This window comes from Muntiacus reevesi, chromosome 22 (assembly GCF_963930625.1).
Source record: "Muntiacus reevesi chromosome 22, mMunRee1.1, whole genome shotgun sequence".
NCBI lineage: Eukaryota > Metazoa > Chordata > Mammalia > Artiodactyla > Cervidae > Muntiacus > Muntiacus reevesi.
The window spans coordinates 34,090,951-34,116,516 of NC_089270.1; the positions used below are offsets into that span (position 1 = coordinate 34,090,951).

The 25,566-nt window shown below is 34.6% G+C and overlaps 1 protein-coding gene across 5 annotated transcripts in view; it reads left to right on the top strand.

Moving 5' to 3' along the window:
* The window catches only part of EPHA5 (EPH receptor A5), a 367,698-nt gene that overhangs the window by 156,642 nt on the left and 185,490 nt on the right, over positions 1-25,566 (top strand). For 4 of the 5 annotated variants that reach the window (XM_065914341.1, XM_065914337.1, XM_065914342.1 and 1 more), the window contains exons 4-5: positions 17,506-17,661; positions 21,598-21,933. In XM_065914341.1, the coding sequence (XP_065770413.1) occupies positions 17,506-17,661; positions 21,598-21,933 (492 nt within the window). The remainder of the gene's footprint in view (positions 1-17,505; positions 17,662-21,597; positions 21,934-25,566) is intronic. The other variant, XM_065914340.1, reaches the window with a different exon arrangement.

A 25,566-nucleotide genomic window follows, 5' to 3' on the forward strand; every position in this document is an offset into this window, starting at 1 on the left:
GGGCATGTGAGATAACTGTTACCCCTGGACAGTTACTGTCTTCAGCGCAACTGTGTACTTTGCTAGAGCTAAAAGCTAAAGGAACTGTGAAAAGAGATTGAGGATGCAAGAGATTTTGCTAATAATTTAACGTAGACTTAAGAATCACAATAGAAGGTTTTCAGATGTTCCAGAAGTGAGGGCGATGGGATCTATAAAAGGCAGGATGTACATAGTTACAGAGAGAAGACAATTCACGAGGTAAGAGATAAAATGGTAGGTAAAGTGTGATAATATATAAGACAAGACTTAGCATGTAGTAGGCACTCAATAGGGGCTTCACAGGTGGCATTAGTGATAAAGAACCTGCCAACCAATGCAAGAGGCATAAGAGACATGAGTTTGATCCCTGCATCAGGAAGAGCCCCTGGAAGAAGGCATGGCAACCCACTCCAGTATTCTTGCCTGGAAAATTCTACGGATGGAGGAGCCTGGCAGGCTACAGTCCGTGGGGCTGCAAAGAATGGGACATGACTAAGGACCTGAGCGCGCGCACACACACACACACACACACACACACACACACACACACACACACACTGAATAAGTGTCATTTTAACTTTATTATATGGATAAGAATAAAAAGTGGTTTCTCACTGGAATTTTTTAGTCTCATGGCAAACTCATAATACATATTAAAATGATTTCAAAGACTAAACAAAAATTAATTATTGAGAAACCTTTTCAAAATTTTTGAATGGTGTAACAGTTGATTCAGTCAATGCCCTATTTCTAGGCATGGTTTTGAATACTTTAAAGCAAACATACAAAATATGTGACATATTCAAAAGTGCTCAGAAATCTTCAGGTGAAGTACTCATCCAAAATATATGATTTGTCAAAACTGGGAATGATTCCATTTAAATGCTAGTTTATATACCTAATATGAATGGGAAAGAGTTTATAAAAAACAGAGACTCACCTACTATTTGTGTGCTTAAATAAATGAAAATCTATCAAGAATATTTCATTTCTCCTTAAGAATAACAGTTGTAATCTCTTATTGCTTCAGACGAGAGCCCTAAAGTGTGGGTAATGCAAACACACATGACATAAATCATCAAAATAAGTTCTCCCAAATGTCGTGTTTCTTAACCACAAATTACTGTAATTGTTTAAACCACATCATAATTTGAGAATCCCTCTTTCTGTACAGGCTCAGGGCCAAATTTGCATGGTAAGCTTGATCACAGGACTGAAGACTCAGTTCTAGTAAACCATCGTACATCTGGCTTTTGAAAAGTCAAGATTATTTCCCACCAGGTTTCACCAGCAGATTGATTTTTAAGTTTTTCATCCTGGATAGATTTTGAAAAAAGGTATTCATTTACTTTTCATACTTATGATATGTTGATGTTTAAGTGATTGCTTATAAGATCTGTATAAAACACTACAGTCTTCATATTTAAAATGTTTTCTAAAAGTTTACTAAATTAACATAGTTCAAGACATTTATTTCTTATACTTATTTTCTTGACATTTACTTCTCTGTATGTTTACCTATTACTGGCAATGCCATACTTGCTGATACGTAAACTATTATGTATTTATAGTAACTAGTGTTAGTGGTAACTTTAGTACATTTTTAGAACATTTATTTATTTGTAGTAAGAAAAAACACAAGACAACACAAGAGAAGACCCTACACGTGGACATCACCAGATGGTCAATACCAAAATCAGACTGATTATATTCTTGGCAGCCAAATTGGAGAAGCTCTGTAAAGTCAGCAACAACAAGACTGGGAGCTGACTGTGAAATGGATCATTAACTGCTTATTGCAAAAGTCAGACTTAAATGGAAGAAAGTAGGGAAAACCACTAGATCATTCAGGTATGAGTGAATTAAATCAAATCTCTCACTATTATACAGTGGAAGTGAGAAATAGATTTAAGAGATTAGATCTGGTAGTCAGAGTGCCTGAAGAACTATGGACGGATGTTTGTAACAATGTACAGGAGGCAGTGATCAAGACCATCCCCAAGAAAAACAAATGCAAAAGGCAAAAGGGTTGCCTGAGGAGGCCTTACAAATAGCTGTGAAAAGAAGAGAAGCTAAAGGCGAAGTAGAAATGGAAAGATATATCCATTTGAATGCAGAGTTCCAAAGAATAGCCAGGAGAGATAAGAAAGCCTTCCTAGTGATCAATGCAAAGAAACCGAGGGAAACAATAAAATGGGAAAGGCTAGAGATCTCTTCAAGAAAATCAGAGATACTAAGGGAATATTTATTGCAAAGATGGGCACAATAAAAGACAAATACAGTATGAACATAATGGAAGCAGAAGATATTAAGAAGAGGTGGCAAGAATACACAGAAGAATTGTACAAAAAAGATCTTCATGACCCAGATAACTACAATGGTGTGATCACTCACCTAGAGTCAGATATCCTGGAGCATGAAGTCAAGTGGGCCTTAGGAAGCATCTCTACGAACAAAGCTAGTGGAGGTGATGGAATTCCAGTTGAGCTATCTCAAATCCTGAAAGATGATGCTGTTAAAGTGCTGCACTCAATATGCCAGCAAATTTGGAAAACTCAGTAGTGGCCACAGGACTGGAAAAGGTTCGTTTTCATTCCAATCCTAAAGAAAGGCAATGCCAAAGAATGTTCAAACTATGACACAATTGCACTCACCTCACATGCTGGCAAAGTAATGCTCAAAATTGTCCAAGACAGGCTTCAACAGTACACAAACTGTCAACTTCCAGGTGTACAAGCTGGATTTAGAAAAGACAGGGGAACCAGAGGTCAAATTGCCAACATCTGTTGGGTCATCGAAAAAGCAAGAAAGTTCCAGAAATACATCTACTTGTGCTTTATTGACTATGCCAAAGCCTTTTACTGTGTGAATCACAACAAACTGTGGAAAATTCTTCAAGAGAAAGGAATACCAGATCACCTTACCTGCCTCCTGAGAAATCAGTATGCAGGTCAAGAAGCAACAGCTACAGACTAGTCCCATATCAGGAAAGGAGTACGTCAAGGCTGTATATTTCAGCCTGCTTATTTAACTTATATGCAGGGTACATCATGTGAAATGCCAGGCTGGAAGAAGCATAAGCAGGAATCAAGATTGCCGGTAGAAATATCAATAACCTTAGCTATACAGATGACCCCACCCTTACGGCAGAAAGTGAAGAAGAACTAAAGAGCCTCTTGATGAAAGTGAAAGAGGAAAGTGAAAATGTTGGCTTAAAATTCAATATTCAAAAAACTAAGATCATGGCATCCAGTCTCATCACTTCATGGCAAATAAATGGGGAAACAATGGAAACAGTGACAGAATTTATTTGCTGGGCTCTCAAATCACTGCAGATAGTGACTGCAGCCATGAAATTAAAAGGCACTCCTTGGAAGAAAAGCTTTGACAAACTCAGACAGCATATTAAAAAAGTAGAGACATTACTTTGCTGACAAAGGTCCATCCAGTCAAAGCTAGGGTTTTTCCTATAGTCATGAATAGATGTGGACCCTATAAATAAAACTGAGTACCAAAATCGATGCTTTTGAACTATGGTGTTTAGAGAAGACTCTTGAGAGTCCCTTGAACTGCAAGGAGATCCAACCAGTCCATCCTAAAGGAAAACAGTCCTGAATATTCATTGGAAGGATTGATGTTGAAGCTGAAAATACAATATTTTGACTACCTGATGTGAAGAACTGACTTATTTGAAAAGGCCCTGATGGTGGGAAATACTGAAAGCAGGAGGGGAAGAGGATGACAGAGGATCAGATGGTTGGATGTACCAATTCAATGAACATGAATTTGAATAAGCTCTGGGAGTTCTGGGAAGCCTGGCGTGTTGCAGTCCATGGGATTGCAAAGAGTCAGACACAAACTGAGCAACTGAACTGAACTGAGGAAGAAGCTTTACGTATCATGATATATTGAGTATTTTTGAAAAGACGATTTTGCATTTTTCTCTGTTGATTTTTAGCTTCATTTTTGATAAACATGCCATAATGAACTGGAAATAATTTATGTTTTATAGAGGAAAAAGTGAAAATGCTCCCCTAGACAACGTATTTCTTAATTTTGACTGTCTTTGAATTAAAAAAAAAAATGAAAGGTACAAAAAACTAGGTGGCACTTTGTTTAACCAAGTATGGGTTTTCCTTCAGAAACCAAAAGGAGCGGTGGAGAGGGAAAGTGAGACTGAGTTTCTTCTTGGGAAAGAAGGCTGACAGAGCCGGAACCTTTTCAAGAATAAAGATCCAGAAATCCTTCAAGGATAAGGGTAGTAGTTTGGGGAACAAAGTTATCAATGAACATAATGGGGTCTGAATCTCAGCTTTGTTCTTGGTTATATTTCAGGGGTAAAGTTTACTTTTAAGTGTAAAATGGAGATGATATTATTTATTTGCCATGAATTTCTTGAGAGTTTTAACTGAAGAAATGAAGTTAAAATATATCTTAGCAATTTGCCCAGAACTTGGATGACATACTAATTAGTAAATAAAAAGCTGAAAGCTATGCTTTGAGTCTCTGGGCAGTATTCTTGTTATCCAAAGCAACCAGCCAAAGGTAATCAACACCATCTGGAATTTTGTGTATTGGGTGCTAAATGTAGAGGGCCATCTTCTTTTCTTCATGCACACTGTTCCCAATAGAGGTTATATTCAGTCCTGTGGTCTTAAATACTCCTTACTTCAGCCCAGACTTATCTTTCAAACTCTAGATCCATCTATCTGGCTGTTTGGTTGATACCTCCACTAGAATGTCTCATCCTTCTCAAATGTAATATGTTCCAAACTGAATTTCCCATATTCCCCTGAAAACACGCAGCATCTTCAAAATTCTCTGTATCAGATGAGGGCAGGTTCACCTTTCCAGTCCCTCAAATCATGCTTTACTCCTTTCTTTATCTTATTTCCCACATCCAGTTAGTCAGAGAATGCTGTTTTCTCTACTTTCAATTATATGCAGCATCCAGTGGTTTCACACCACTTCCACTGCCAACCTGGACCAAACCAATGTCATCCTTCTGGCTAACTGCAGTAGTAGCCTCTTCACTCTTGCTTCCTGTCTTATCCATCCTGAATGTTTAATGTGTAATTTCTCTGAGTTAAAGGGAAAGTTTTTGCAACTGCCTTCAAATCCCTTTGTGCCCAAATCCCTAATACATTTATTTTATTAACTCTGTCCCAGCTACTACTCCTCTTCTTGTGAGGCCACTGATTCCATCATGAGGGCCTCATCCTCATGATCTCATCTACTTAGTTACCTTCCACAGGCCCCAGCTCCTAATACCTTCACATTGGAAGTTGGGGCATTAGCATATGAATTTTGAGGGCACAAAAAATACTTAGTCCATAACAAATGCTGCTGTTTCAGTATCAATTTTGTATGTTTTATGCTGAAAAATATTTCAATGTGTAATATGTTCATGATATTAAAAAATGGACAGAAAGAAAGAAGGAAAGAAAGAGAAGCAACACAAAATGTGAGGTTCCATAACACACTGCACATGCTTTCCTCAGCCTCTTTCATCTGTAACTTTTAGGTTAGTCATTCATACTATTCAAATTGTAGTTTCTTATAAGAAAGTGTTTCCCTAAAATTATAATATCATACTACATTGATTGTAATAATATTAATATACCCTACATCTCTAGAAGCTCACAAAGACAAAGCTTATCTAGCTACTGAGATATTTTTGTTGTTTCAAGGAAGGAAAAATTATCATGGGTCCAATTTTAGCTTTGTAAAAGTTTATTCCTAAATGTATTAAAAAATATAAACCTTACAATTGCTGGCAGTTCCTTAAGTTTGAAATTCTAATGAAGTGAACATTTTGAATTTGTTTAGCTCAAGTTGAAACTATTTTCAGATTTGCCTATAGTGTGATGAACAGCTAAGTCTAAGGTGAATGACATTATTCACGACATCTGTAAGATATTCAAGACAGAGTCAAGTGGAAGAGTCCTAACACCATCACCTTCATGAAACAAGTAGTGAATACGGTCTTGCTAATAGCGGTCTGGGTTACCTGAGACTACATGGGATACACTTGAAATGTTCTCCACAATTCTGAACCCTTGAGGATGGTAAATTAAGTCTATAGTGACTGTTATCCAGGAACAAGAAACATGGTGCCTCAAAGCCTGCTCTCACCAGGATAATGGTGAGAAAGCTTAGTTGTATTACCAGACACACCCATGCTGAACTTCCAGAATCTTTACTTGCTGGCTGGTTGTAAGAACTTAGGCACCTCGTACCTATAAAATAAAATTATTAATAGCACTGACTTCATAGTGTTATTGTCCTAATTAAATTATCTGGATCTGTGTAGAGTTCTACTCACTGACTGGCACTAATGGGCAGGCTGAATATGTCATATTAGTATGGCTACTGTAGTTATTGTTTCTGTGGCATATAATTATAAAAGGGAGTCTTTTGTGAGATGGTGGCAGGATGGTAATCATACAGTGACAGTGGAGAAGAATCTGCTTTAAAACATAATCTAATTTGGATTAAGATTATAATCTGAATGTCTAAACTTCCATATTATAAAATAAAGAACTTGCTCTGTAATCATCTTGAGATCAGCCATTTAGTTATTGTCTTTTTGGCTTACTTTTTCTTCATGCTCTGACTTCTGGAGAAAAAAAAAAAAAGCCAAGACCCATTGTGGTTTTGAAATTGAGATCACTGGTTAGCTAAGACATAAAAATAAACTGTGGCAGTGATTGAGAAATTGTAGCACTGATCACATTAGGAAAAAAAATACATGTGCTAAACATAGATAAATGAAAACAGTGTAATGTATAATGCTATGCAATGTTTTTCACATTTTGCCTGCTTGAAGTTTCTGGAACTAAGATATATTATTAAAGGACACTCTTTACCAAGTTATTTTGGGAATGCATTATTTTCCATTCTGTGAATAAAGAGCTGTGCCCCTAATGTTGACATCTGAAATCGTTTAATTTGAGACCCAGTGGGACACTTGAACACTGAAAATCAGGGGCAAATAGATGCCTGCTTTTGCCAAATTAACTGCACTAGCCAGTTGCTTTTACTAATTCATAGACTTTCAGTTTAAAAAGACAGAATTTCTTAGATATGGCTTGAACATTTGAAAACCGCTTGATTCAGTTGAATTCTCAGTGTATAATTGGGAAAACATTTTGAACAGCTGTATGTCTTACGTATCCTTTATACTTCCTTCATTGTATTCATGTTCATATAAACTAGCTCCAGCCTAGATTCAAGCACACTTCCTCACAAATAAACAGGGCAAGTTTTAACTATTTCTTATGCTTTAATACAAATTATAGTTTTCAAGCACTTACTGCAGTTAATCTCTCTCTAAAAAACTGCATTATTAATGTTTTAGTTAAACACAAATTGTGATCAGTTTGAGGAGTAGTTCTCTGACAAGACTAAGTTTTCCTTTGCTGTAGTTGTTGCTTGACTTTTAAGGAGAAATTATTGCTAATTCATTTATACTACATATGTGGTTTATTCTTTATTTCAAAAGAGTGCATACTCAATCTGTACATTTTCATCATATCAAAGAAAATACAATTTTGTTACATAGGTCTTATTATCTTCTGAGTTAGTTGATTGAGATGTAATGCCCAGTGGTATAAGGTGAAGTGTTCATGACGGAGGGCACTGTTTTTATCTTAGCCGTCAAGGTAAAGACCCTGGGCCAGACCTTGCATATACTTTCAAAGTAAATGCTGTATTGCGGTCTGTTCATTTTAATAACATAAATACTCCTTTTTAACTTAAAGAAGTGTTAACTTCTTTAATACTCTCTTTAATCCCCGATTAAAGTTTAATATCTGATTAAAATTTTAAATTAATGTTATCAAATTTTTAATGAAGTGGAAAATGTATAACCAAATATCAAGTATTTTGCACATTTAAGCTCTCATACATATCCTACCACACTGTTACTGAAGCATACTACTTGGGAGAACAAAATGCTCAACATCTTATCCATCGAAATTATAGAGATACCAAAAAGTCCAGTGAATTAGTAATTAAAATACAACTTTAAAATTATCTATAGCAATTTTTTATTGGAGAGGAATCCAGTTAAAAATGAAAGGGAAATTGTAATCTTTACTTTGAAAGATGGCATGGATTCTGTTATTTTCAATGTGTCCATCCTTATATAGACAGGTTATAAAAGTCTTTGAAGAGTTGCTGAGGTTCTATAGCCTTTATTTTAGTGGAGATTCAGTTAGTTAAATACAAAATGGTCATTTTGCTATTTACAACTCTACGCAGTTTAGGGGTCATCCGTCTGTCCATTTCAAACCCCCAAAGGGCTTCATGGATTTGTTACTATATCTCAAGCATGTCCATGTTGCCAAAATGGAGAGATATATTACCATATCACTGCATAATGTCTTTTCATGAATAATCCACAGGACTCTTGGTATTTAAACTTGTGAAACTGAAATTAGTTTAGAATAGCAGTTTAATCTTAGAAAACCATATCCTGGTTAAGGGATAATTTTAATTAAGTAATAATTTAATCAGCATAATTTACTTGAGGATTAAAAACATTCCATCCCAGTTTATTTAGTGTATAGATTTTATCTATACATACTTTTCAGTATATTGCAAATTTTAAATATTTTAATGCTACTAGCTGTTAGTTATGAAGTATGTAAGTGCTAAAATTAGAAATAAAATAGGATGTGGTATTGGTACATAATGCGTTTTTTACTAAATCTGAAGATACTCTGTTGTATTGTGACTTCTAGAGGAGTTGCCTTACCCTAGACTATGAGAGGAAGCCTAAATATTAGTATTGATCACTGACCCGACATGATACAGTGCTTCTATAAATGAATAGATTAGGAAACATAAAAATCTGAAAGTAATACAATCCTAAACAATTTCTAAAGTCACAAATATATATTTTACTTATAATGTATAACATAAAATATATTTTATAAATATATAAAATACATTACATACAATTTTATATAATTATATTATAATTTATAATAATATATATGGATACATCTTACTGAGAGACAAGTTTTTTGTTTACACACACATATAGACATACTCATAGGATGTGTATACACATACATAGTGCTATAAAAAATGTTCAGACTACTAGACAATCATACTCGTCTTCCATACTAGTAAGGTTATGCTCAAAATCCTTCAAGCTAGACCTCAGCAGTACATGAACCGAGAACTTCCAGCTATTCAAGCTGGTTTTAGAAAAGGCAGAGGAACTAGAGATCAAATTGCCAGCATTTGCTGGATCGTAGAAAAATCAAGGAAATTTCGGAAAAACATCATTTGTTGTTTCACTGACTGCATAGAGCCTTTGGCTGTGTGGATCATAACAAACTGTGGAAGACACTTAAAGAGATGGAAATGCCAGACTGTCTTGCCTGTGTCTTGAGAAACCTATATGCGGGTCAAGAAGCAACAGTTAGAACCTCATATGAAACAACGGACTGGTTCACAATTGAGAAAGGAGTATGCCAAGGCAGTTTATCATCACTCTGTTTATTTAATTTATATGCTGAGTACATCATGCGAAATGCCAAGCTGGAAGAGTTACTAACTGGAATCAAAATTGCTGGGAGAAATGTCAACAACCTCAGATACGTAGATGATACCACTTTAATGGCAGAAAGTGAAGAGGAACCAAAGAGTCTCTTGTTGACGGTGAAAGAGGAGACTGAAAAAGCTGCCTTAACTTAGTATTAAAAAAAAACAACTAAGATCATGGTATTTGATCCATGCAAATATGGTCCATGCAAATAAGATCCATAGTATTTGATCACTTCATGCAAAATAGAAGGGGAAAAGGTGGAAGCAGTGGCATTTTTCCTCTTCTTAGGCTCTAAAATCACTGAAGACAGTGACTGCAGCCATGAAATTAGAAGACAATTGCTTCTTGACAGGAAAGCTATGACAAACCTAGATAGCATGTTAAAAACAAAGACATCACTTTGCCTGGAAATGTCAGTATAGTCAAAACTATGGTCTTTCCAGTAATCATGTACGGATGTGAGAGTTGGACCGTAAAGAAGGTTGAATGTTGAAGAATTGATGCTTTCGAACTGTGGTGCTGGAGAAGACTCTTAAGAGTTCCTTGGACTGCAAGGAAATCAAACCAGTCAAACCTAAAGGAAATCAGCCCCGAATATTCATTGGAAGAACTGATGCTGAAGCTGAAACTCCAATACTTTGTCCACTTGATGTGAAGTGCCAACTCACTAGAAAAGATCTTAATGCTGGGAAATACTGAAGGCAGTAAGTGAAGGGGGATATAGATAATGAGATGGTTGGATGGCATCACTGATTCAATGGACATGAACTTGGGCAAACTCTGGGAGACGTTATGAGACAGGGAGGCCTGGTATGCTGCATGCAGTCCGTGGAGTTGCAAAGAGTCAGAGAAGACTTGGCAACTGAACAACAACACACAGAGGATGCTAGTTTCAAATTGTCATTTTGAGTGTCTTTTAAAAATGTGTGCTAGATTATGCTAGCGGTAAATAACCTGCCTGCCAATGCAGGAAACTTAAGTGATGCAGGTTCGATCCCTGGGTCAGAAAGATACCCTGGAGAACACATAACAACCCACTCCAGTATTCTTGCCTGGAGAATCCCAAGAACCGAGAAGCCTAAAGGGCTACGGTCCATAGGATCACAAAGATTTGGACATGACTGAATGATTTAACACACAAATATGTGCCAGTCAACATATAAGCAATAGCCACATGACTGAGTTATTTAATGGCATAATGGCAATGATTAGGTTTTACTTATATTTATATGTCCAGTACTGTTTATGACACATACGCTTGGTTTATTACATATATTGATTGAATGAATATGTAAAGGATATATAGCAAATAGTTTTATTCTTTATGAATATAGATATTTCTTTGAGTTTCTATCTATATTTGGTGAGTCTAAATTATATACATGCATATATATTTATATACTATATATAGAGAAATTTAAAGTAGTTATCAACAGTATTTTTATTTTTCTCTGGTATTTTTTTCAGTATTCTGATTAGCTCTATTGCTTTCAGTCATTGAAAGTTATTTAGAAACAATTCTAAATTAGGATCTTTCTCATGTTTCTCTTTGTAAGTATTCAAGAACTGTTACATAGTTTAAAATCTTATTTTAATGTATTAGTGTTTTAACACAATACCTATTTTTTATACTGAATATAAATTTCAAATGTAAGAATAAATCTGCTATTATTGTTAAATTTTGGTGTAAATGTTATTGGAAATATTTTGAGTTGTAATTTTTTCTAGCATGTTGTTTTATGCTGTTTTTCTTAACACATTTTTTAAATTTTGCCTGAACTATCTTGTGGAACTTTATTTTGAAAAATCTATTTAAATAGCAAATTTGACTTAGCTATATTATATCCTCTGACAATTTACATATCAAAGAACGGTGGTAAAAACCTTGTCCATAGTGATTTTCTGTCTTTCTTAATAAAGTATAATGGGATAAATCCAATATGTTTTGAACTTTACTTGTATCTTGAACTCTACAGACAGCAGTGTGTGCATTTTTATTCCCATTGCCTTTTATGTATATTTAAATAATCTATTTTAATTCTAATGGAGAAAATTCTAATATTATAAATTACTAAAACAATATTTTTTGCATTAATTTAAATTATTTTTATTGTTTCCCATGCTTATTGAGTATTGACTTTGAATTGCAAAATTGATTCACTTAAGAATCCCAAGAGTGATGAATCTTTAAGACTGAAATATTTTGGAAACATTTAAAGTAATTTAATTGAGAATAGTTGAAAAAATTCTAGCTTATCAATTCTCCATTTTTGATAATTTTGAAGATTGAAAGAATTCCTAATCACTAGGCAGCACCTTTTCACACTTTTAACAATTGGCAGCCTTTATTCATTTGAATTGGAGTAGGAAATGACAACCCACTTCAGTATTCTTGCCTGTAATATCCCATGGACAAGGAGCCTGGTGGATTACAGTCCATGGGGTTGCAAAGAGTCAGACATGACTGAGTGCACAGGCGCACACACACCCACACACATTCTATGAATATTGATGACTTGCATCTTATGTTTAAATCTGAAAACTGTATTTTAATTGATGTCTATAGCATCCTTGTTTTTAAACTAATATCTATGAGAGTTAATGTTGGTAGTTTGTGCAAATCTTCTAAAGTAGTGAGTGAAATTGTAATACTATATTTTTTTACTTGCCAGAGCTTAATATTTAGACATTTCTCATTAACAATTTTTTTTAAGTTCCTACCGTACCATTTAGACCCTGAGAAAGAAATTTATACCCATAAATACCCTATTTATACCCATAAATACTGATGAATATGTACTCAATACAAAGAACTACAATTTGTATGATGAAAACCAAATGAACAGTTTTCAGTCTCCAGAATGTTTATACGAGTTGGGAGCAGATGAGAAAATCTGCACATAAAATTTTGTCAAAACAGTTTTTATCTTCCATGAAAGAAACTCTAAGCAAATGGTTCAAAGGTCTAAAGGATGTGTAAGGAAACATGTAATCATGGATTTAGCACAAGCATCTTAGGAAACATAGAACTTAAAATGAGCATTGAAGCATGGACAGAATAGGAACTTTAAAACTAGTTTCCATTCCTCCAGAGTACTGCTAAGATAGCCTCATGAAAATGTTAACAGGGAGTGTGTTTCTTTGGTCCTGTTCCTTGTTCAACTTGAATGGACTAGTATAGTATTTTCAAATATTTAGGCAATGTACAAGAGTTCAATGAAACAACATTGCTCCAGAAGCTTCCTTTGTTTTGAATGAATTATATCACGTTGGAATTTAGAAAAATTTTGCTTCTTACCTAAATAATTTTTGTTGAATATTGTCAAAATTAAAAGGTAAAAGTAAATTTTACTTTTTTTGACTTTTATTTATTTTCTGTCTCCTAAATGTGTTGTTGCTTCAGAATATTGTGTAGAATTTTTTTTTTTTTCTCATCGTCACACACATATTCCCTGCCACAGTGCTTGGCAGAAAGAGCACCCTCAAAAAATAAATACACACAGAATCTTCCAGATGTGTTCAGATTAAATACAAGTCTCTTATCAAGGACTGCAAGCTTTTTGTACCATCGCTGTTCTCTCAATTTACACTTCTTGTTTTTTCATCTGAAATGCTTTTCCTTCAGTATTCAAAGGCAGATAAAGAAGTTTCTCAAGTTCTGGAAATTGCAAGTCAGTTAGTGTTGATGGAGATAGTGAGTGTGATAGGAGATTGCATTTAAAGGGTTTCTTAAATATTGTCTGGAAACTTGTAGGCTGCGCTAGTATTTTGTAGTAAAATTAATAGGAGTTTCCAAAGAGAGGACATGGTCAAATGCTGTGGAGAAGTATGGCATCCAGAGGGCTACATTCTTAACAAAGGGAGTGGTATTGTTGTAGAGTGTGTCAACATGTGACTTAGAATGAGGAACTGGAGATGCATGTGTGGAAAACTGATTTAAGAAGTTAGGTTCCGCATGGAAACCAAACTGTTGGGTATTTTAATTGCTATGGGGAGAAATGAAGTCAAGACTGATTGTGTTGTTACTATGTGGTTTGTTTTTGCTTCAGTTTGTTTCCATTGAAGAGTTCTGGAAATTGTATCAGGCTCCTGTTAATGACAAAGAGAGGGAGGGAGGAGAAAGGGAGAGACCAAGAGAAAGAGAGAGAGGGAGGTTGAGAGAGAGAGGACAATTGAGAGTACCCCTGATTTTGTAAAAGGGATAGTAGACACTTGGAAGATGACTCTAAGAGAGAGGACAGATGGGGCTCCAGTTCAAATGAGGATATCCTTATTTGCTAACAGCAAAGACATGTGTTTGTTAGTTGCACAGTCATGCCCAACTCTTTGCAACCCCACGGACTGTAACCTGTCAGCCTCCTCTGTCCACTGAATTCTCCAGGCAAGAATATTGGATTGGGTAGCCATCCCCTCCTCCAGGGGATCTTCCTGACCCAGGGATAGAACCCAGGTCTCCTGCATTGCAGATAGATTCTTTACCATCTGAGCCACCAGGCATACTACCAAGAGCAAAGACACATTTCCCTTTTATTAGGATTAAGGTCCAAGTACATACAGATTTGAAGATTTGGTGGTAGAAAAGTAAGAAATTTCCTCTCTGATGACTTCTAGTTTCTCAGCACACATGCGTGTACCATGAGAGTCACAAAGGAATAGAGCTTATAAGGAGTTAGAAGAAAGAGGAACAGCTCCAGAATACTCAGGCTGATTCTGAGGGCTGATGCTAACTAAAGAAATAATACCAAGATTGAAGGCAGGAGGAGAAGGGGACGACAGAGGGTGAGATGATTGGATGACATCATCGACTCAATGAACATGAGTTTGGGCAATGTCCAGGAGATAGTGAAGGACAGGGGAGCCTGGCGTGCTACAGTCCATGGAGTTGCACAGATTTGGAGATGACTAAGCGATTGAATGACAAGACATTTGTGTAGCAACATTTCATGTCCCACTTGGATTTAGAGCCATGATTTGAAGGCAATGGATAATTAATGATTTTTTTACATTTTTTTCTTGGAATACATTGAACCCTACAGTTTTCCTCTCTATACTTCTATTTGGATTCCTTTAGCCACCTCAAATTAAATAATACTTTAAACATAATTACTATCTCCCCAAACACATTTCATATCTAGTGTTCTCTGTCTGAGAAAATAGTACCAGTATTGCCTGTGAAATTTAAGCCAAAAACCTTAGAGTCATTGTTAGGATTTTTCACTCGTATGTCTGATCTATTAAATATATGATGAAATCTTGCTGATTTTACCTCATATTCATCTCCTGACTTTACCTACTCTTATCTATCATCACTCTTGTGGTGATAAGAGTGATTGGAACTACTCAACAGAGACCAAAGGACCAAATGCCTCCATCCACGCTCCTTGTCAATCCATTGCCCATGCTAGAGAGAAATGATCTCTTACACACTACTTTGATCTTGCTATTAACATTTCCCTGCTTACAACATTGTAATGACCTGTTTTTACCCATTAATTAAAAGTTCCAAATATTACAAACCATAATGTGTTTCTGACCTGGTATCCACTTCCCTAACATCTCTGCCTCTCTGTTGCCACTATCTCCCTGATCAACTTTTTAGTGTTTTCCATCTCCCTACTTGTTCTCCTCTCCTTTGAAAAGATTTTACCCTCTAGGGCACTGCAGTACTCCTCCTCAAATTGGATAATTTTCCTAATCTTTTACGTATCAGTGGAGACAGCTTCCTGAAGTGTTCTTTGGCATTCCAGTCTAAATTAGGTGCCCATATTCACTTCCCTGCTCTTTCTCTTTCCTGCATAATCATTTTTATAGTTACACATGCAGTGGCTTTAATACTCATAAAGGCAGGGCCAAATCTATGTTTTTCACCTTTGTAACCCAGTGGTAAGCAAAATTTCTGGCTCACCACCTGCTGAAAGCATTTTGTTCAACTTCTCTACTGAAGAGAAGGATACGATTTTCCACTTTTTACTTACATTTATATCATTTCCTATTTCCGAACTTCCCATGGAGGATTGAAAAACAGTGTTATATATGATTTTATATAAAGTTTTTAAATTAAAAGGAATTCATTAAAAAGAAATGACTTTTGTTTCATGAATGATAAATGAGTTCCAAATATGCAGAATGTGTGGATTGACAGTTCATGTCTTTGAAAGAAAATTATGTTTGAAGTGAAAATGGTTATACTGAAAAGGATAAAAGAAGAAAAATTGGATAACTTAGCTAAGAATGGTACTGGCTGCTACAGCAATCCTATTATAAGAAAAATAATATTTTAAATCTTCTCCTAATCATTTAACTACAAGAATGTCCCTAATACTATCAAAAAGCTCTTCTTATCTTTCAAATACCTTCACATTCAGTCTGAATTTATAAGAGCATTAGGTTTTACTATCGCTATAATTAGATCTACTGAAAAATACCTTCTCATTTTTGTCAATTCCTGATTATTCATGGTGATGGCAGAAAGCCTTAGCATGGATTACTAAAACCCCAAATCATTTATAGCACATGAAAATTAGCCCTATTTCATTATGTCTATCAGAATTTCCATGGAAATACAAATTTACTTTTAAGCTTTAGCAAATGTTCATTGATGCTTGAGTAAATTCTCTTGAGTATATATAGTGGATTTTTAGAATAGGAAAAAAAAAAACATAAATAGTTGATTAGCTTTAAGTTGACTAGGCTCCAAAAAAAGTAATCAAACCATAAAACTGGTCTTCACATGGTTCATAGTGGACAATCGGAATATTGAAGTTTGGCTTTATTACCTATTGAGAAGAAAGAGAAAGATAAAAGCTTAGGGAATACAGAATAAGGAAACTTAGTTTGTTAACATTTACTTACCTGACCACTAACTTAACAAAAATATCAGAGATTTTCTTCATATGATTCTGAGTAGTTCAGTTACATTTTTCCTGCCATGTCATTCACTCTGGTGTGCATTACATAACAATATGTGAATACTTTCTGTAGTCAAACACTGTGATAAGTATTGTAAATGCAAAACTGAATAAGGCACATTTTTCCCCTTTGTAGAGCATTATAATTTTTGTGGTATAAACGTGACTGATACTGGAATAGATGAATGTTGGATTAGTAAGGATCTCAATGAAAATTTCTAAAATGGAGTAAAATGTGGGGAAAAAAAGCAAACAAACCCTGAAGACTGAATCCTCTTGAAATTAATATAATATATATTAATAGTAATGTGAATGATATACTAGCTCAATCATGCGTTCTCCCCATTCTAATAGAATTTTGTGAAGGTTTTAGCATTCCCTGTTGGCTAAGTGGGTAAAGAATCCATAGTGCAGGAAACACAGGAGATGTGAATTCAGTTCCTGGGTCGGGAAGATCCCCTGGAGGAGGAAATGGCAACGCACTGCAGTGTTCTTGCCTGAAAAATCCCGTGGACAGAGGAGCCTGGCAGACTACAATCCAAAGGGTCCCAAAGAGTTGGATATGACTGAGTGACTAAGCACACAGTTAGTTGACTTATTAATTCAGCAACAAAATTTTGAGCAACTGTTGTGTACCATGCCATTCTCTGAGCATAGTGGAAATTTTGTTTTTTTTTTTCAACATAAGTTCTAATAATAGCATAAATGAAAGTTATATTCAAAGCACTTTATTTTGAATACATATGACTATCTTTATAATATTTATTGTAGCATAAGAATCATTATAAATATATTCTGATCATGTTTGATTTAAAATACTTTAAATAAATATTTGATTATCTGAATGAATAGCCTGCTATTTATGATTCAGAAACTTATGAAAAAAAATTTGAAATGAATGAAAGGACGGTGTTACATGAAATCTGTGTATAGTAGTCAAAATAATGACATTATTCACAGCGCAAACACTCATCTGTTCCAGGGAAAAGCTTAGTGTCTTATTTCTTTTGACAGTGTGCAGACCTGGGTTCTTCAAAGCCTCACCTCACAGCCAGAGCTGCAGCAAATGTCCACCTCACAGTTACACCCATGAGGAAGCTTCAACCTCTTGTGTCTGTGAAAAGGATTATTTCAGGAGGGAGTCTGATCCACCCACAATGGCATGCACAAGTAAGGAAACCCATGGATCTTTGGTGATGCTGACCTTCACCAGTTTGAAGAAATAGCATGATGGAGCCTGTTACCTTCTATTACTGTTTCCCCTAAAACAGGCATAATGTTTAATTTGCCAATATAGGATTTCACCAGAATCCAATCTTCTTGAGTAAGCGTTAAGAAATTCAAGTCTCTTTTATCATTTACAGTGGGAAGCATCCGTTTTCCCTTATTTCAAGTTCAACATCTGGAGCACAAATACAATTTTTTTTTTTTTTTAACTTTATGATTTATTTGAGTGCTCATGGTGGCCAAGCATGACTTTGACAAATCCATTCCCCTGTTCCTGGTAAACCGTTTTTATTTTTTTTTCCTCTTCTTGCAAGCCAACTTTCTGATCACAAAAATATCCGGTACATGGTACTTCTATATTCTTATTGTAACCTGCCCCACTAAGCTACAAAGACCAAAAAGAAGATCATTTATAAGACAGGAAACACTACACGCACATGGAGTGCTGAGGGCTGGCAAATCAAATTAAGAGTGAAACATAAAACCAGCTATCAACTAGGATGTACAAGTGGTTGTGTTTTTTAGCAGTGAGCGTCCTTAACTGTTATTAAGTACATGGTCAGATAATCTTAGAATAGATGAATAACGAACATTTTATTCCAACATTTGCAGTGGGTACTTCCATATCTGTCAGTGTTTTGGTGTTTTCTTTTTTTTCCCCCCTAGTGTGCCACATATTTCTGGGAAGGAAACAAATTTACATGTTAGTTTGCTTGATGACAATACTTCTTTAGTTTTTCTGTCTTCGTCTCTATAGCAAATCAAACAAAAACAAATGAAAGGGAAGAATAGTGAATCCCAACTCCCCTTATCATTCATTTTCCGTGATGTCCCATTTTGTACTCTTTTAGATCCCTGTAGGTTGTAGTTGCCGTCAAAGATGAAGACAATTTTTTTGAAATTTGTACTCTCTGGTATCATATATAAAGACATATGGTTTCTTTACTTAAATAATCACAACTGAAATTTTATCTGAATTTCAGTGCCTGAATTCATAGTGTCAGTGAAATGTATATTCATTATTTCTCAAATCATTGATATTAACTTCACATTGTTAAAGATTATTCTTTATCACATTCTGATACTTTTATGGCTTAGATGGTTACTAACTATAAACAATTCCTCTTCACATAAGTAAATGACATTAGTGTATACCTTTCTTAAGAGGATACATTTGAATGGAGGAGATATAAAGTGTGATTGAATGTGATGCATCTTGGTTGCAGTGGAAATTGCTTCAATTATTCACAGCAAAATAAAGCCCAAATAGTGGGGGGGAGATGTTGGCTAGACTGTATTTTGGTGAATTAGAGAAAATCATATCTTGACGTATTTCAATTTCATCGATTTGATAGATATTCTTTTCTTTAAGTAGTACAATCATGATCAGTCTCTTTCTAAGCATGAATAGGAGCCTCCCATTCTGTAAAATTACTAGGTTTGGGAATGGGTGAGACCCCATGCTCTGGTGCCAAGGACTGCTTAGCTCTCGTTTAGGGCCTGAGGTTTATATTTTCTCTGTATCCAGGTGTGTGCATTTCTAATACGGTGTCTCAGAGGAACACTCATTTGTATGCATTTCTCAAAAAAGACAGGGAGTCCTGTAGGAGATCATCCTAATAAATAGTCTGTGAGAGTGTGTGTTCTGTTCTTAGTTGCATTCACAATACCACAAATACCACATATGATGATACCCTTCAACAGATAAGATCACTTGATTTATGTCTGTTTGGCTCTTTGATATCAAATTTATGGTTTCAACTTCTTTTAATATTTTTTTCTGGTACTCTGGAAAACCAAATGCAACAAACCTATAGGAAAAGAAGATCAAAAAAAATTCAGATTCTAATGAATCTATTCAAACTGAGGGTGCCTTCCCCAGCTCTACTTGGGTTCATACATCACGGTGTATTAGCAGGACAGTGGAATGTCATTATGTTATTTTTCAGTGCATGTCAGTCCGAGCCTTCACTGATTACCTCTTCTTTAGGGCTCCCCTTGAATAGATAAGTTTCATTTTGACTTTGAGAGGCATATGTGCCCCAACTCACATGCTGAGGGCCTGTTGGTGGCAGAGTCAGAAGAAGAGTTAGACCAAGATACAGTTTTACAAATTTAGAGGAAAGGTGGTAACTGTGGGTATAGTTACACTGGCAGGAAAACTCAGAATTTTGATATCTTTTGAAATAGACCTATTCCAAGTATATTTTACCTTTTTCTCACAAGGGAACCTGTAACATTTTGATCTCAAATTACATTTTTGCCATAATTTTCCACTATTAAGTAAGCTAAAGGCAATAGTAAAAAGAGTTGTATTTCCATCTTAAGTATTTGTTTCAATTTAAAAGTGACTTTTATATTGGAGTGTGTGAGACTGTATGGGAAAATTCACAGGATTCAACCACAACTACAGCAAAGGTAGAGATTTTTTAATCAAAACTGGCAATTTTTACATTATGGAGTTCTTTAAGTGACATTTTATGAATACTAGGTAGCTTTCTTATTACTTTTAAATTTAGTCCTCAGCAGTCATGGCTTAATAAATGTTAGGTAGAAATTAATATTTACTTCTATGTTTAGAACAGACAGCACATATTAAGATAACTAAGCTATGTCATCCTGAGTAGGTTAATTTATGCTTATGAACCATTCATAGTCCATTTTATTCCCTACTGGGAAATCTTTGCTAAGTAATTCTGAAACAAATAAAATGTGTTTTCTCTTCAAGAACATCTGATCATATAATATTAACAGCAGACTGAAGCTGTAGGTCTGAGTCTCTATAAGTCTACTCTAGAGTCAGACAATATGCAGTTAATTCTTTTATAGACACTATTTTTAGAGCATTTTTAGGTTCAGAACAAAATGGATAGGATGATATAGAGATTCCCCATATATCCCTCATCTGCACACATTCATGACTTGTCTCATTAGCAACACCCCCTACCAGATTAATGCATTGGTTACAATTGGTAGGTAACCAATTTTAGTTCTCTTTAGTCTGCTATTATTTCAGAAATACAGTATTATACACATGAATAGCATTTGCTATTATATATAAATTTATTATGCTGATTTTTCAAGGTCTGAACACATTCATTCTTCTTAACTGTGTTTTGGAGAATTATTTTTAAAATAGTTTTAGATTTTCAGTTAAGTAAAATGCACAGTTTTGCTGAACCACAATGTTAAAACCGTATCAAAGTAAGCAAAATTTTATTACAGTTTGTAATGTTGATCAACTACTTAAATTCTAGTTTTTTTATTGTCATATGAGGGAGACTTCAAATTCTGTTGATGGCTTATCAGTAGATATGCAACTTACTTTGAGATAAACTAAAGCTGTTTTTGTTTTTCCATTTTACTTTCTGTAGAATTTGTAGTCAACAGCCACACTAATAAATCCTCTTTCTACCTGTACTCATTGCTTAGTAAATCCTTCATGTTTAATTCCTAGCTTTCAGGGAACAAGTATCATTGAGGACTTAATCACGTCAATCCCCAAGGAGAATTTTTCCTTGGACTTGCCAAAGAACTTGCCACTGTTTGAATACATAATTTTATCTACATTTTTTGCATGCACAGTTTTATTCCATAATTCTTTATGTATACACTAAGCAAAACATCTTCTTTAACTGAACTTGTTACATTGCCAAGATAAGTCATTTCTATAGTATTTAAACCCCACTATTGTCCCTACAAAACTATAACAAGATTTTTCAAAGATTATTACAAATTGATAATTCTTGCATTCTACCCTGCTTAAAACAATGATTGCAAAGCTATTTTTTTTTCCTTCAGACCAGAAATTTGTGTAGTAACCAATGCCTAATTTTATCATCTCAAAATTTGTTTTTTTCACTTTACTTTGCAAACCAGGACCCCCCTCAGCTCCTCGGAATGCCATCTCAAATGTTAATGAAACTAGTGTCTTTCTGGAATGGATTCCTCCTGCTGACACTGGTGGAAGGAAAGATGTGTCATATTATATTGCATGCAAGAAGTGCAACTCCCATGCAGGTGTGTGTGACGAGTGTGGCGGTCATGTCAGGTACCTCCCCCAGCAAATCGGCCTGAAAAACACCTCTGTCATGGTGGTGGATCTGCTCGCTCACACAAACTATACCTTTGAGATTGAGGCAGTGAATGGAGTGTCCGACTTGAGCCCAGGAGCCCGGCAGTATGTGTCTGTAAATGTAACCACAAATCAAGCAGGTAAGTGTGATGTCCAACCAAATCATGTACCTTAGGACACACTGTCAGTTATCTCCCCAGCTCAGGGCTGAGTTGCCTGAGATCTGAAAAAGAACTCCCCATTATCCAAAGGGTTAGGTCTTAGAGTAGAATGAATACATCTTGAGACGCTTTTTTTTTTTTTTTTAATTTTAGGCAAATAAAAGCTAAAGTTTCGTAGCAGACACTTCCATGGACAGAAAACAAAAGATAGATTTTAGTTGAATTTTTTCATTAAAAAATATATTTATGGCTCAAATCCCTTTGTGAAAAAAATTTTTATCACATAATTTTGAACAGTGCAATTATTATAGCTCAGATCTCCATTTTTGTTGTTTTATTCACTTCAAGTTTTTTCTTTAATTAAGTTAGCATGTAATAAGGCAGGTTTACTAGTTTGGCACTACATCTGAATTTTCTTTGCATATTAAAATAGGGTTTTCTTATTATTTCTATTATTATTGTTATAAATGCATAAGACAACTTTTCTTTGTTAAATCCATTTATCAAAATAACAATAACTGTGAGCCATTGTACAGCAACCATACATATGAAAATATACATATATTCCATATGAAGAACTTGGAAATATTAAGGAGTACTTATTAAGGAGTAGGGAAAATAGTACTGCTTGAATGACTAATTCCCCTAAAATTTCTGCTCAAATATTTAATTTTAAGTAAATCCATATACAGGGATTCTTGTCTGGTAAACTACAAATCAAGCTATGACTGAATTAATAACTCATTCTATTATGTGGCAAGAACCATTCAAAGCCTATGAGTAGCTTATAACTGGTTTTTGTCAATAACAGGTGCCTGTGTAGGGAGGGGTTTAAATGTAATGTTCATTCTGTTCCTTGGCCTCAGCTCTCAGTTCATGGGAATAAACTGGTTACCCCTCAAGTACCCCAGGTGGACTTTGCTTGGTGAAGACATCCTTGCCAGTAGAGCTCACAGTGTGATAGGATATGTTTGACTGAATTAGGTCAGACTTAATTCCTATAAAGTTAGTGTAAGTTTGTAGGTAGTGGAATGATCTGATTGACAAGAAAATGTTTGTAATCAAGTTTTGGTCAAAATAATTTGAATTATTGGATGTGTCAAGGTGAATGAAGTGGTTATCTCTTGAGAATAAGAAAAACACATATCATTGGGTTCATAGTTGTTTTGACTAATAAAACTGAGAGGAACATTCAAAAGTAACCCAGAGGATACAAAGATATTTGAATTATTCACTAAGCATCATTCTAAGCACTCATGTTCTCATCCATGTTGAATGTATCCACAGCCTTTTTTAATCCCATTAAAAAAAAATTAACACTCTACATCTATATGCCACTTTCCTCAGTGAAATTTTTATATTTTACTCCATTTAGTTCCTAACCTAAGGTTGAACTAATAACAGTGCTAAAAAGAGGTAGACAAAATTAGTGAAAATTAGGTTTTCCTTCAGTATAGACTCAGCTTTGGGCATACTAGTATACATTAATTTTTCATCACACTATCTAGATTCCACAAGTGCTCTGTGAATGTCAACTGTCTTCTCACATCAGAAAAATACTGGGATTAAACTTTTGCTTTCAACCTTCATATGCAATATCTTTCAAACTTACTTGGTTCTAAGTGTGAATCTTCCATTAACATACTGAAAGCATATTGAACAATCATGAAGAGTTGTAGTCCCCTGGGAGCACATTATTTAAGCTTGCATAACCGTCTTTGAGTGATGTTTCTCTGATGAACTAGATAACTATTTTTTAAATGACATTATTAATAAATATTTGCTCCAGGTGTTTTTTACTTACTGGTCTATTAGGACAGCACAGTATGTGTTTTGAACTACAAATACTTTAAATATCAAGAAAGAATAATTTTTATCCAGCTATTCAAGGCATGGCTATCATGTAAAACAAACATTTGTATTCAGAGAAAAAATTTTGTTGACTTTTGATTTGCTGTTTTTCCCCAAAGTTTTCAGAGTGTACATACTGTAAAATCCTTACAAACCTACCAAAAAAATAAAAAAATAAGAACAAGAGAGAGATTTTCGCATCATCTGACATTTCAGACCAACTAAATATCAATTTCACAAAAATTATTGACTTCAACTAATTCTTAGATTTAATGCCATGGTGCTGGACATTTATCAAATACCAACATTATAGAAAGTGGGCTACAGTAGTTGGATTTAATGTCTGAATATATTCTCAGCCTTAAATTACAGAAGGTTATCTGGACCATATGTGGTTTTTATACAAAACTTCTTTTAACATATTTCAACTTTAGTTTCAATCTCTATGAAGTGTTTCTTGAGAAATGCTTTTGTTTCTTAATTTATTTGTTTCAAATTTATAATTTGTTCCATCATTTTCTGATTGATTCATATTAGTGACACCAATGTGATATATGAACAGCCCAGGTTCAAAATTATGTTCAACATGTACAAGAAAAAAATAGTAATTTTTTCAAGATAAGAATCTTACATTAATCTAGAAACTGAAATTGATTAGGTAACCCTGGCTGATCAGTCTATAAAAAGAAATAATGATTTTGTGCTGAGGATAGTGATTAAATGATTAATTTATGGATGTTTATACAGCATTTAAGACGTTTTTCCAGCTATTAAATCATTATGGAGTCTAGCACTTTGCTTTTGCGAGAAGTCGTCTGAATTCAAATGATACTTTTTTGCATGTAATTTAATAGTCAAGTCAAAAGATGAAGTTTTAAGGAAAGCTAAATACTACAGTTAGTTGGAATTTATGGGATGGGCCTTGTAGAATTCAACAAATACTACTGAGATTGACAACGAATTGCAAAGTTGTTATGGGAATTATCACTGTTAAGAAATATAAACACACATGAAATGGGAAAATTGAGGGGGGGGGAAGTAATTTACAAAAAGGTAAAGGAATATTGTGTGTGAGAAGGGGAAATGATAGAAAAAAATGTGAATACATAAATTATATAAAGAACTTTAATAGTCAAATTGCAAAGTGGATAAAATCATGGATATACAAACCATATTTTATTAAGCTCAAACTTAGAGAAAGAATAAAGTTCATGGAGCTCCTCAAGTTTCTCGTGATTTGGAAAAATTGATGTGTAAAAATTTTTTTTACAAAAAATGCATTTAGATTATTTGCATGACAACACTTCTTTTGTTCATTCCTATTGTATTATCATTTATTTTGTCTTACCAGTTTAGGTCATCAAAAATATAACTGCTAGATAGATGGATAGGTAGATGGAGAGTGATATGTCAACATAGTATGAAAATTAAAAATCCCATTGAAAACAGTTATGTTAAAAGTTTCACTATCAGCTCACAAAAGAGTGTGCATTTATCATATTCCTCTATAAACTTATTTTTTAGGATTTTACTTTAAAATAATTTTGCATTGGGCATACTTCAATCAAGAACTAAATCATGACGCTCTTTAATATATCTAATGTATATTTTATCCCCAGGAACAATAAGCTCATCCCAACTAAAAAATCAAAAGTATTCCTACTTTAATAAGCCAAGGTACAGAATCCTAATTCTGAGCTAAAATAGGTCAAATTTTAATTATTTTGAATTAGTCTTAGACTCTTCGACTTTTTCATCAAA